This window comes from Mobula hypostoma, chromosome 6 (genome assembly GCF_963921235.1).
Source record: "Mobula hypostoma chromosome 6, sMobHyp1.1, whole genome shotgun sequence".
NCBI classification, from domain to species: Eukaryota; Metazoa; Chordata; class Chondrichthyes; order Myliobatiformes; family Myliobatidae; genus Mobula; species Mobula hypostoma.
Genome location: NC_086102.1, coordinates 76,402,828 through 76,414,942, shown reverse-complemented (window position 1 = coordinate 76,414,942; position 12,115 = coordinate 76,402,828). Strand labels below are relative to the sequence as shown.

At 42.1% G+C, this 12,115-nt stretch overlaps 1 protein-coding gene across 4 annotated transcripts in view; it reads right to left on the bottom strand.

The window, feature by feature from the left end:
* Window positions 1-12,115, bottom strand: part of glra2 (glycine receptor, alpha 2) — a 202,061-nt gene that overhangs the window by 134,110 nt on the left and 55,836 nt on the right. For 2 of the 4 annotated variants that reach the window (XM_063051037.1, XM_063051038.1), the window contains exon 3: window positions 4,436-4,503. In XM_063051037.1, the coding sequence (XP_062907107.1) occupies window positions 4,436-4,503 (68 nt within the window). Of the gene's footprint in view, window positions 1-4,435; window positions 4,504-4,596; window positions 4,665-12,115 lie in introns of all 4 variants that reach the window. The other 2 variants (XM_063051039.1, XM_063051035.1) reach the window with 2 other exon arrangements.

Here is a 12,115-nt window from a genome sequence, read left to right as displayed (position 1 = left end):
CTACTGAAAAGGTGCTTGGGAAGGGGAAAGATCTGAAGATAGCTATGTCACTTGGACCCGATGAACTGCACTCTAGGGTTCTGAAAGAGGTCATTTAAGACATAATGGAGGCATTAGTAATGATCTTTCAAGAATCACCAGATTCTGGTATGGATCCGGAGGACTGGAAAATTCCAAATATCACTTCACTCTTCAAGAAGGGAGGGAGGCAGAAGAAAGGATATTATAGGCCTGTTAGCCTGATCTCTGTGTTTGGGAATATGTTAAAGTCCATTATTAGAGATGAGGTTTCAGGGTACTTGAATGCTAACGTAAGACAAAGACAACATGGTTTCCTTAAAGGAAAATCTTGTTTGAAAAATCTGTTGGAATTCTTTGAGGAAATAGTAAGTAGGATAGACAGAGCATAATTGATGGATGTTATGTACTTGGACTTTCAGAAGGACTTTGACAAGGTGCCACATATGAGGCTGATTAACAAGTTAAGAACTCATGATTACAGGAAAGATACTAGCATGGAAAGAGGATGTGATTGGCATAAGAAAGAGTGGGAATAAAGGAAGCCTTTTCTGGTAGGCTGCCACTGACTAGTGACACGTGTTGGAAACGCCTCTTTTTACATTATATGTCAATGGTTTTTATGATGAAATAGAAGGCTTTGTGGCCACGTTTGCAGATGGTATGAAGATAGGTGGAGGGGCAGGTAGTGTTGAGGACCAGGGAGTCTGCTGAAGGACTGAAATAGATTAAGGGAATGGGCAAAGGATTAGCAGATGGAACTTAGTGTCTGAAATTAAATGGTCATACACTTTGGTAAAAGGAACAAAAGCGTAGCCTATTTTCAAAATGGGCTGAAAATTTAAAAATCCGAGGTGCAAAGTGCCTTTGGAGTTCTCATGCAGAATTCCCTGAAGGTTAACCTGCAGGCTGAGTCAATGGTGAGGAAGGCAAATGTAATGTTAGCAATCATTTTGCGAGGACTAGAATATAAAAGAAAGGATATAATGCTGAGTCTTTATAAAGCACTGGGGAGACCTCACTTCAAGCATTGTGAGCAGTTTTGGGGCTGCTTAAATAAGAAGTGATGTGCATTGGAAAGGTTTCAGAGGAGGTCCACGAGAAAGATTCCAGGAAAGACTGGGTTATTGTATAAGGTGTGTTTGATGGCACTGGGTCTGTACTCACTGGAATTTAGGTGAATGGTGGGGGGGGGGGGTGTGGTTCTCATAGAAACCAATCAGATGTTGAAAGGCCTAGATAGGGTGGACGTGAAGAGAATATTTCCTGTAATGGGGGAGTCTAGGGCCAGCATCAGAATAGAGAGGTCCATTTAGAATGGAGGTGAGGAGGAATTTCTTTAGTCTGAGGGTGGTGAAAGTGTGGAATTCATTGCCACCGGCAGCTATGGAGGCTAGGTCATTGGGTGTACTTAATGCGGAGAATGATAAGTTCTTGATTTGTCAGCATGTGAAAGACGGGCAGAAGGCAGGAGAATTGGGTTGAGAGGGTAAATAGATCAGCCATGATGAAATGATGGAGCAGACTTGATGGGCCAAATAGCCTAACTCTGCTCCTGTCTCTTATAGTCTAAGAATCCACCCCCCCCCGACCCCCATGTTTCTCAATCCCAGTGTCTACAGTCCTATTTTAAAATCAATGCAATATGAAGACAAATAAGCTCATTCAAAAACACAAAATAATCTGCAGATGCTGGGGGTCAAAGCAAATAACAGATGGCAGCAGAGCATCCCTGTAAGCTCAAGTGCTACACCTGTCCATACACCTCCTCTCTTGCCACCATTCAGGGCCTCAAACAGTCCTTCCAAATGAGGCAACACTTCACCTGTGAGTTGACTGGGGTGATATACTGCGTCTGGTGCTTCCGATGTGGCCTTCTATATATTGGCGAGACCCGACGCAGACTGGGAGACCACTTTGCTGAACACCTACGCTCTGTCCGCCAGAGAAAGCAGGATCTCCCAGTAGCCACACATTTTAATTCCACATCCCATTCCCAGTCTGACATGTCTATCCACAGCCTCCTCTACTGTAAAGATGAAGCCACACTCAGGTTGGAGGAACAACACCTTATATTCCGTCTGGGTAGCCTCCAACCTGATGGCATGAACATCAACTTCTCTAACTTCCACTAATGCCCCACCTCCCCCTCGTACCCCATCCGTTATTTATTTTTATACATACATTCTTTCTCTCACTCTCCTTCTTCTCCCTCTGTCCCTCTCACTATACCCCTTGCCCATCCTCTGGGTTCCCCCCCACCTTGTCTTTCTCCCCGGACCTCCTGTCCCATGATCCTCTCATATCCCCTTTGCCAATCACCTGTCCAGCTCTTGGCTCCATCCCTCCCCCTCCTGTCTTTTCCTATCATTTTGGATCTCCCCTCCCCCTCCCACTTTCAAATCCCTTACTCACTCTTCCTTCAGTTAGTCCTGATGAAGGGTCTCGGCCTGAAACATCGACTGTACCTCTTCCTCGAGATGCTGCCTGGCCTGCTGTGTTCACCAGCAACTTTGATGTGTGTTGCTTGCATTTCCAGCATCTGCAGAGTTCCTGCTGTTTGCGTCTTCCAGTAGCCACCCACTTCAACTCTGCTTCACATTCCCATTCAGATATGTCCATACATGGCCTCCTCCACTGCCATGATGAGGCTAAACTCAGGTTGGAGGAGCAACACCTCATATACTGTCTAGGTAGTCTCCAGCCCCTTGGTATGAACATTGAATTCTCCAACTTCTGGTAATTCCCTCCCCCTCCCTTTCCCTATCCCTATGTCACTCTGCCCCCTCCCCCAGCTGCCTATCACCTCCCTCATGGTTCCGCTTCCTTCCACTACCCATTGTGTTTTCCCCTATTCTTTCTTCACCTTTCCTGCCTATCACCTCCCTGCTTCCCTTCCCCCACCCCTTTATCTTTCCCCTTACTGGTTTTTCACCTGGAACCTACCAGCCTTCTCCTTCCCACCCTCCTTATAGGGCCTCTGCCCCCTCCCTCTACAGTCCTGATGAAGGGTTCCGGCCCGAAACGTCAACTGATCGTTTCCACGGATGCTGCCCGACCTGCTGAGTTCCTCCAGCGTGTTGTGAATAAGCTCATTCAGTGTTTACACATAAACATTGGATGACTGAGATATGCTTCCGTAAGAAAATGCTCAATAACTATGACTAATAATTTTGGGAGGTAGTACTTTACTTAATCTTGGAACATTAATATCAGTGGCAGAACAGGCATTTACAAGTCATTCAAAGCTGCCCTTGTTTAGGGGGATCAGATTTTTTTTTTGTACCATTGCAGTGTACAAAAGCCCAGTAGCTATGTCATGGAGCAAGGCTCTCTCTCTTTTAAAACTTAATCTTCTTAAATCCTAAATTTGCATTGTAGATTAATATATATGTATGCCTAATATGTTACCATAGAATTCCTTGGCCTGTTATTTTATCAGAGGTGTTAATCTATTGAAAATAAATTGCTGAACATCTTCATTAAAATATGGCACAAAGGAAATTAATTAGCGAAATTATGTTGTTGTAAGGATTAGTGTGCATTTTAATGTTCATGCATTAATCTTCAAAGGGCACAATTTCAAGGCTTCTAGAAGTGCCTCCACCTTTACAACATTGACCCAAACCATCCTGAAATCTTACGGTGAAGTAAGTACATGGTGCTATTTACTCATGCAATCTAGAAAACCAGGGAATGTGTGAGCAATGCTTGTTTTCATTCTATGACTGAACCTCCATAATTTATTACTCAAATTTGCAAAACCTTAAAAACCAGTTCCTGGCTATAAAGGCCAAATTGAGTGAGTTTCTTGTACATATACTACTCTGAATTGGGCTGGGTCCGACTTCATATTTCTGGTGCTTTATGTTAACGTTTGAAGTGATTTTCAAAAATCCCTACTCCTTGAGAACTGCTCTGTCTCTTTGGATGCAGTTTCACAAGATGAGAAGGAGCAACAAAAATAAAAATGAAACAATTTCTTAATCCTGCTGAATGTAGTATAAGTGCAGTTTCATTGCTACGTACTTAAATTCTCTTTCAGAATGATGGATTTAAAAAGGAAGGGTGCAACATGATCTGGATTTTTCCTTGAGCTACCAGTCTTTAAGCTGATTTCCACTATTTTGTATTTTGTAAGTCACTGGAATGCCCAGAACAAATTTTATGGACTTTTTATTAACTACTTTTGATGAAGTTCCAAGATTTTCTTTTTCGGAAAGTGAGAAAGTCTGAGTGCAGATCCTCTGACAAGTGATTGGCCACTCAGTGATTCAGAAGATTGGGAACTGCTCTGGACACACAGAATTTGGAGCATGATAGCTCGATGTCGATCATCTGCTGATGAAAGCCCTGGTGGTAGGCTGACAAACTAAGCAATTCATTACAAGATGGCCTCATGATCAGTCCCACTCACCATCGTTGTTTCTGCTATTGAACCAAAGCTGTTGATAAATATGTTGCATGTAACATTAACAGGAGGACCTGCAATTTAAATGATAAAACAAAAGAAAGAAAATTGACAAACTGCTACCGGGCAAGACACCAAGTTATTTGACAGTCGTCATCAGCACTTACCATTGTAGTTTCCGTGACAGAGCCGAAACTGTTGATAAAAATATTGCATGTAACGTTTACTGGAGGACCTGTGAAATGCAAGGACAATGTTGCAATACAAGTTGGAGCAGTGAAAGTACATGGGAGATGCCATGATGACAAACTTTGATAAGTGATGAAACATAACCAGTCATTCCATAACCCTTTGGGATAGAAATTTGTCTCTGGCAGCTGTGGAAAAGGCATGGTATTAAATAGATTACTAATTTTATTGCTTTTGTGAGATTTGGACAAATTGAGATCAGGAGGGCAAGGAGGTATAAAATGTGAACTTAATACAATACCATTTGTTCAGCACCATCTCCAGAGACAAATTCCTAACTCTGAACTTGGTGCATCTTTTTCTTACTTCACTCCGCATAGCTTCATTATTGAGATTCAGCTTGGAGGGTTCTCTCCCAGCCCTTCGAGCTACATCACAGAGCAACCCACCGATTCAACCCTAGCCTAATCATGGGACAATTTACAATGACCAATTATCCTTCCAACTGGTTCGTCTTTGGACTTTTGGAGGCAATCATAGCACCCGGAGGAAACCTACGCAGTCAAGGGGAGAACATATAAACTCCTTACAGGCGACGATGGGAATCCACTTGTTTTCCAGAAGTCATCCACTTGTTTTCTTTTGGTTTTCATCACATCCACCCCACTACTCCTCAAGTTTCTTGCCTTCACTCTTAAGTCACTCTCTAGCACATCTACGTCTGTGAGGTGAGACTGTGGGACTCGGAGGGGGGGGGAGATTGGGGAAGGAGGAGGAGTGTTGCCACCTATCGCAGTGTGGGTGGTCATGAGTATAAGGGACAATATTGTTTGTGATCAGTAACTGGGAAGGGAAGCAGACCCAGCAGTATTTATTGAGAAAGATTTCATTGGAAGATCCTTAAGATACCTATGTCCAGGTTGATGAGGTAGGAGAAGATTGCAAGAACCAATGCTGAACAAGTAGGTAACTAAACATGAAGCATTGGGTCTGCATGATGTACCTTCACACCAAGCCACTCGCTCATCAAGGGAGCCTTCTTCCTGCTGCATCATAAATACCGTTTATTATCATATCTTTGATATGAGTATCCAGCCTAAAGATCCAAATTGAATTAATCAAATTAATTGAAACCAGGCAGTGTACTGAGCAACAATAGCCCAGCACCAACAGAGAGTTGAATATAAAGTAAGTAAAATTGAAAGAAAAAAGTTTCATAAATGTTTCATAAACTGAATTTCAGTTTGGCATTCAACACTATTGTCCTTAGACCTTGGTGAACAAACTCCTTCTCCTCAGTCTAAATACACCACCATGCAACTGGGTGTTTGACTTCCTAACCAACAGACTGTAGATAATCAGGGTGAATAATGGCTCCTCCCTCCTCATCACCCTCAGCATGGGCACCCACCAAAGCTGTCTGCTGAGGCCATTGCTGTACACTCTGCTGACAGCTAAACACCCAAGTAATCACATTGTCAAGTTCGCCGATGACATGACAGTGGTGGGATTCGATGGGGTTCATCACCAACAAAGATGAGACAGCCTACAGAGAGGAGGTGAAAGAGCTCAAGGTCTCAGTTCCTGGCCAGTAACCTTTTCCTCAATGCCAACAAGACAAAGCAGCTGGATATAGACTTCAGGAGAGCCCTTACCACTCACACCCCCTTTACAACGGCGGCACAGCAGTGGAAGCTGCAAACTGTTTCAAACTCCTGGAAGCGCACATCAATGCACAAACACTCATGGTCCCAGACCACATTCTGCATAATCTGGAAAGCTCACTAAAGTCTTTACTTTCTGAGAAGGCTGAAGGGAGCACGTGTATATTCACTTCATTGTACAGATGCACAGTGGAGAGCATCCTAACAAGTTGCACCACCGCTTGGTTTGGGAACCACACTGCGGCAGACAGGAAGGTTCTACAAGGGGACTCAAAGCTGCCCAACCTATCATCACCACCAAGGACATATATACTGAAAGGTGCCAGAAAAGGGCCAGTAGTACCATGAAGGATCCCACCACCCTGTTCCTGGACAGTTTGTCCCATTTCTATCAGGGAGAAGGCTATGTAGCATCCACACCAGGACAACTAGACTCTAAAAGAGTTACTTTTCCCAAACAGATCATCAACTCCACCCACTAACCCACCAAACCACACCCTTAACCATCACTACTTCATCATTTCTTGTCAGCCACCTATACTAGCATATAGACACATTAGTACCTAGTGTCACTATCTGGACATACTATCAATCTATGTATATAAGCTATCTTATATATTTATACTTATTGCGTTTTTTATTATTACAGTGTACTTTATCTTATTGTGTTTTTTGTGCTGTATCAGGTTCAGAGTAATAATTACTTTGTTCTCCATTACACTTATGTACTGGAAATGACATTAAGAAGTCTTGAATCTTAAATAAATTCTAGCAGCCTCCAGCGGGTTATGGGGCACAAAATTAAAGAATGCATCTCCAGGTCCACTATTCCAGAACATGAGCTGTTCTATTTTTAATTGCAATACAGATATCAGCAATACATCAATCTCAGGCTTCAGTAGCATTCATCAGAGAGCCTTTCAATAACACGTATTCGGTACATTAATGGCAGGATAATTAGCCTATAAAACATGCATAAGCCTCTTACATATTAAAATATTATCTCTGCACTCACAATTATGTATGCAAGTGCAATAAATGATTCAAACAGTAATATTGCAAATAGGACATTACTTCCAACAGTCTATGAAAGGTGTGAATAGCACAAAAATTCGGATCCGCTTTTGGAAATTAACAACTCAGGTTCTGGTTTGTTATCTATGACATATGTCATGAAATGTGTTGCTTTGTGACAGTAGTACAGTGCAATACATAAAAATTAATGTAAGTTACAATAAGAAATATTTTAAAAATATTACAGAAAGAGAGAAACGTGATGAGTTGGTGTTCATGGGTGTGAAGAACTCTGATAGTGGAAGTGAAGAAGCAATACATTCTGTGATCCCTGATCTCACTTATTACAAAACCACATGGTCACCTCCACAAGTGACTTTCTTCCATGAACAATGGTTACCAGAACAGGAATACCAATCATAAAGAACAGATCCATGACAATCTTCTCCCACTGAAACAACGGGAGGGAAATCATGTTTATTGGCATTGTCCCATTAGTACAAGTAGCTAATATCTGAGTTGCGCAAATAATCTATTACGAACATAAAAACTGAAAATGTTGGAAATACTAAGCAGGCCACCATAGAGAGAGAAATAGAGTCTACATTTCAAACCAATGAAAGATTATTGAAACATTAATTTTCTCTCCACCTGTGCTGCCTGACCCAGTGAGTGTTTCCAGCTTTTTTCTGTTTTAGAATCAAAGTCAAAGTAAAATTTATTATCAAAGTATATATATATTACCATATACTACCTTGAGATTAATTTTCTTTCAGGCATTTACTGGATAATTAAGAACTACAACAGAATTTATGAAACATTATATACTAATGAAGACTAACAAATAACCAATGTGCAAAAGAAGATAAACTATGCAAATAAAAATATAATACTGAGAACATGAGTTGTAAAGAGCCCTTGAAAGTGAGACTGTAGGTTATAGAATCAATTCAGAATAGTGGTGAGTGTAGCTATCCACGGTGGTTGGCTATAGGCTAATAGCTGTTTCTGAACCTGGTGGCCTGAGACCAAAGGCTTCTGTACCTCCTGCCCAATAGTAATAGTGAGAAGAGAGCATGGTCTGGACACAGGGGCTCCTTGATGATGGACGCTGCTTTCTTATGGTAGCATTCCATGTCTGTGAACACGCCAGCCAGTTGATCAGCACCGACCTTCAGTACTTGGCCAATATGCTGTCTGGGCCATGACACTTTCCGTGGATTCATCCTCCTGAGGAGTGCTTTCACAGTGACCTCGGAGACTATCACAGGGTTGTCAGGGCTGTGGAGGTCAATGAAGGTGCCTCTGTGTTCTGTCAGTCATACTGTCCACTGACCCGAAGCAGTCCCGTAGTATGGTGGTCGGAGGTAGATGGTCAGATTTCCAATAATGCTGTCGAGGGATGGGACTGTAGGCATTCTTGATGGTAGTCATACAACCACGGGGATGTTCAACACAGAAACAGGTCCTTTTGCCCACCAAATCCATAACAATCATCAACCACCCCGGATTCTAACCGGAGGAGCAATGTAATGGCCAATTAACCGAACAACCAACAAATCTATGGGATTTGGAGGAAACTGGACCCAATGGTGGAGACCCATGTGGGAATAGGGAGAACTTGAAAATCGAAATAGATAGCGTTCAACGTCAGGACTGAACCTGGTTCTCTGCCACAGTGACCCAGCTACTCAACCAGCTGTACCTCTGAGCTGCTATTACTTCAGATTTTCAGCAGCTGCAGTATTTTATATTTGGAATGTGAACATAAAAGTGGGAATAAACGGGACCTTTTCAGAATGGCAGGCGGTGACTAGTGGGGTACCGCAAAGCTCAGTGCAGGGACCCCAGTTGTTTACAATATATATTAATGACGGATGAGGGAATTAAATGCAGCATCTCAAAGTTTGCTGATGAGACAAAGCTGGGTGGCAGTGTTAGCTGTGAGGAGGATGCTAAGAGGATGCAGAGTGACTTGGATAGGTTGGGTGAGTGGGCAAATTCATGGCAGATGCAATTTAATGTGGATAAATGTGAAGTTATCCACTTTGGTGGCAAAAACAGGAAAACAGATTATTATCTGAATGGTGGCCGATTAGGAAAAGGGGAGGTGCAACGAGACCTGGGTGTCATTATACACCAGTCATTGAAAGTGGGCATGCAGGTACAGCAGGCGGTGAAAAAGGCGAATGGTATGCTGGCATTTATAGCGAGAGGATTCGAGTACAGGAGCAGGGAGGTACTACTGCAGTTGTACAAGGCCTTGGTGAGACCACACCTGGAGTATTGTGTGCAGTTTTGGTCCCCTAATCTGAGGAAAGACATTCTTGCCATAGAGGGAGTACAAAGAAGGTTCACCAGATTGATTCCTGGGATGGCAGGACTTTCATGAAGAAAGACTGGATGAACTGGGCTTGTACTCGTTGGAATTTAGAAGATTGAGGGGGGATCTGATTGAAACGTATAAAATCCTAAAAGGGATTGGACAGGCTAGATGCAGGAAGATTGTTCCCGATGTTGGGGAAGTCCAGAACAAGGGGTCACAGTTTGAGGATAAAGGGGAAGCCTTTTGGGACTGAGATTAGGAAAAACTTCTTCACACAGAGAGTGGTGAATCTGTGGAATTCTCTGCCACAGGAAACAGTTGAAGCCAGTTCATTGGCTATATTTAAGAGGGAGTTAGATATGGCCCTTGTGGCTACGGGGATCAGGGGGTATGGAGGGAAGGCTGGGGCAGGGTTCTGAGTTGGATGATCAGCCATGATCATAATAAATGGCGGTGCAGGCTCGAAGGGCCGAATGGCCTACTCCTACACCTATTTTCTATGTTTCTATGTTTCTATGTTTCTATAACTCAATCAATGTATAGATTTCCCAATTATGAATATGTTCCAATGTAAGCAGAATCATAAAATAGTCACAGCAGGGATAGAGACCACTCAGTCCATTAAATCCATACTACAATTCCACGTACGAGAAAGACAACTATTTCTGCTCTGCCACACTCTCCTCAGCAAGTCTGCAACCATTGTCCTTTCACATACTTATCCATTTCCCTGTTTGCTTCTGCCTCTACTAGAACCCTGGAAGTTTGTTCCAGACTCAGACCAGTTCTTGAATAAGGAATTTCTCTTCAGGTCACCTTTCCTACTTTTTCCAGTCACTCTTAGTCCATATCCCTATTTTTCTGAGCCCTTTCTGAACCAATAGAATTGTTTTGATTCAACTGTTCTGTTTTCATGTTTATTATTTTAAATAGTTCTATTCAATGCCTTTGCAAACTCTTCTGTTCTAATGAGCACAAAACCTCATTTTCTACAGTATATTCTGGTGATTAAAATCTGTCACTCCGGGATCATTTTGATAAATCTCTTTGGCACCCTCTCTGCAATCTTTTCTGAAGATTCACATCTTTTCTGAAGCATAGCACCAAGAGATGGACCCAACAGTCTACTTTTTGTTAAGTCAGTATTTTATCTTCATAGCCTCTTTCTTCTTTACCTCAGTGCCTTCACTTAGAATGCCAGGATTCCAAACATTCTTTACCACAATAAAAACAAAATATATTCAGTTAATAACCAAATCACAAAAATATATCATTTCATACACACTGAATTATCTACAGTATGCTCAACCTTTTTGCTGCCACCAATTAAAAAGTAAACCCTGTTCTGAGATGGTTGGCCATTTAGCCTTTTGTTCCTACTGTAAACCATTAAGGATTTTTGCTGAAGTTTAATCAGGGGAAACCACTGCAGAACAAAAATATTGATTCTTATTATTTCGACAACGGGTTTTCTTCCAAACATAGCCAAACAAACCCAATATCATAGAACCAAGGTTTGCATCTTCTCTTCCATTGGTACTTGTTCTTCTCCAGTGCAACTCAATGTTTTGGGAGACCGCTGGTTTAGGTGTGACAGAGAAATAGGTATAGATGGAGGAGATGTTGCCTTTTTTGATAAAAGACATTACCACAGCGCTGAGAGAGGATGTTCTTGATGTATCATCTAAGAAGGCTATTTGGGTAGAATTTGGGTAGAAATAAGAAGGGAATGGTCACCTTGCTGGGGTACATTATAGAATCTCCAACAGTCAGAGCTATCTTGAGAAGCAGATGTGTCAAGAAATTGCACATGGTTGTGGGAATAGTAGGGTAGTGCTAGTGGATCCCGGATTTCACTGGGACATCCGGAGTGCAAAGAGACTGGATGGGTTTGTATAGGGCATCCAGGGTAGTCTCCTCACACAATATATAGAGGAATCTGCTCAGGAAGGAGCAACACTGGATGCCCTCTGAGGAAAAAAGGTGGAACATGTAACTGAAGTAGCAGTTGGGAAGCATTTCAGATGCTATGTCCCCAATTCCATTTGTTTTAAAATAGTTTTGGAAAAAGATAGAACAGGTTCACAGGTTAAAGTCCAGAACAGGAGCAGGGCTGAATTTGAGTGCACTAGACAGGATCTAGCTGGGGTTGACTGGATAACTCTTTTTAAAGGCAAAGAAATAGTTGGCAAATAGGAGTTTTTTTTTCAAGGATAATATGATGAGTCCAGGGACAGTGTGCTCCTGTCTGGATAAAGTGTAGATCTGGCAAATTCAGGGAGCCTTGGCTGATGAAAATATCAAGTCTCTGGTCAGGAAAAAAGAAGAAAGCGTATTTCTCATTTTGGCAGCTAGGTTCAAGCAAATCCATTGATAAATATAGTCAGTTTAAGATCAGGCTTAAGAGGGAAATTAGAAGGGCAGGAAGGTATCAGAGACATTTCATTGGGTTAACGATAATCCCAAGAGGTGTTTTAGTTACATTAACAATAA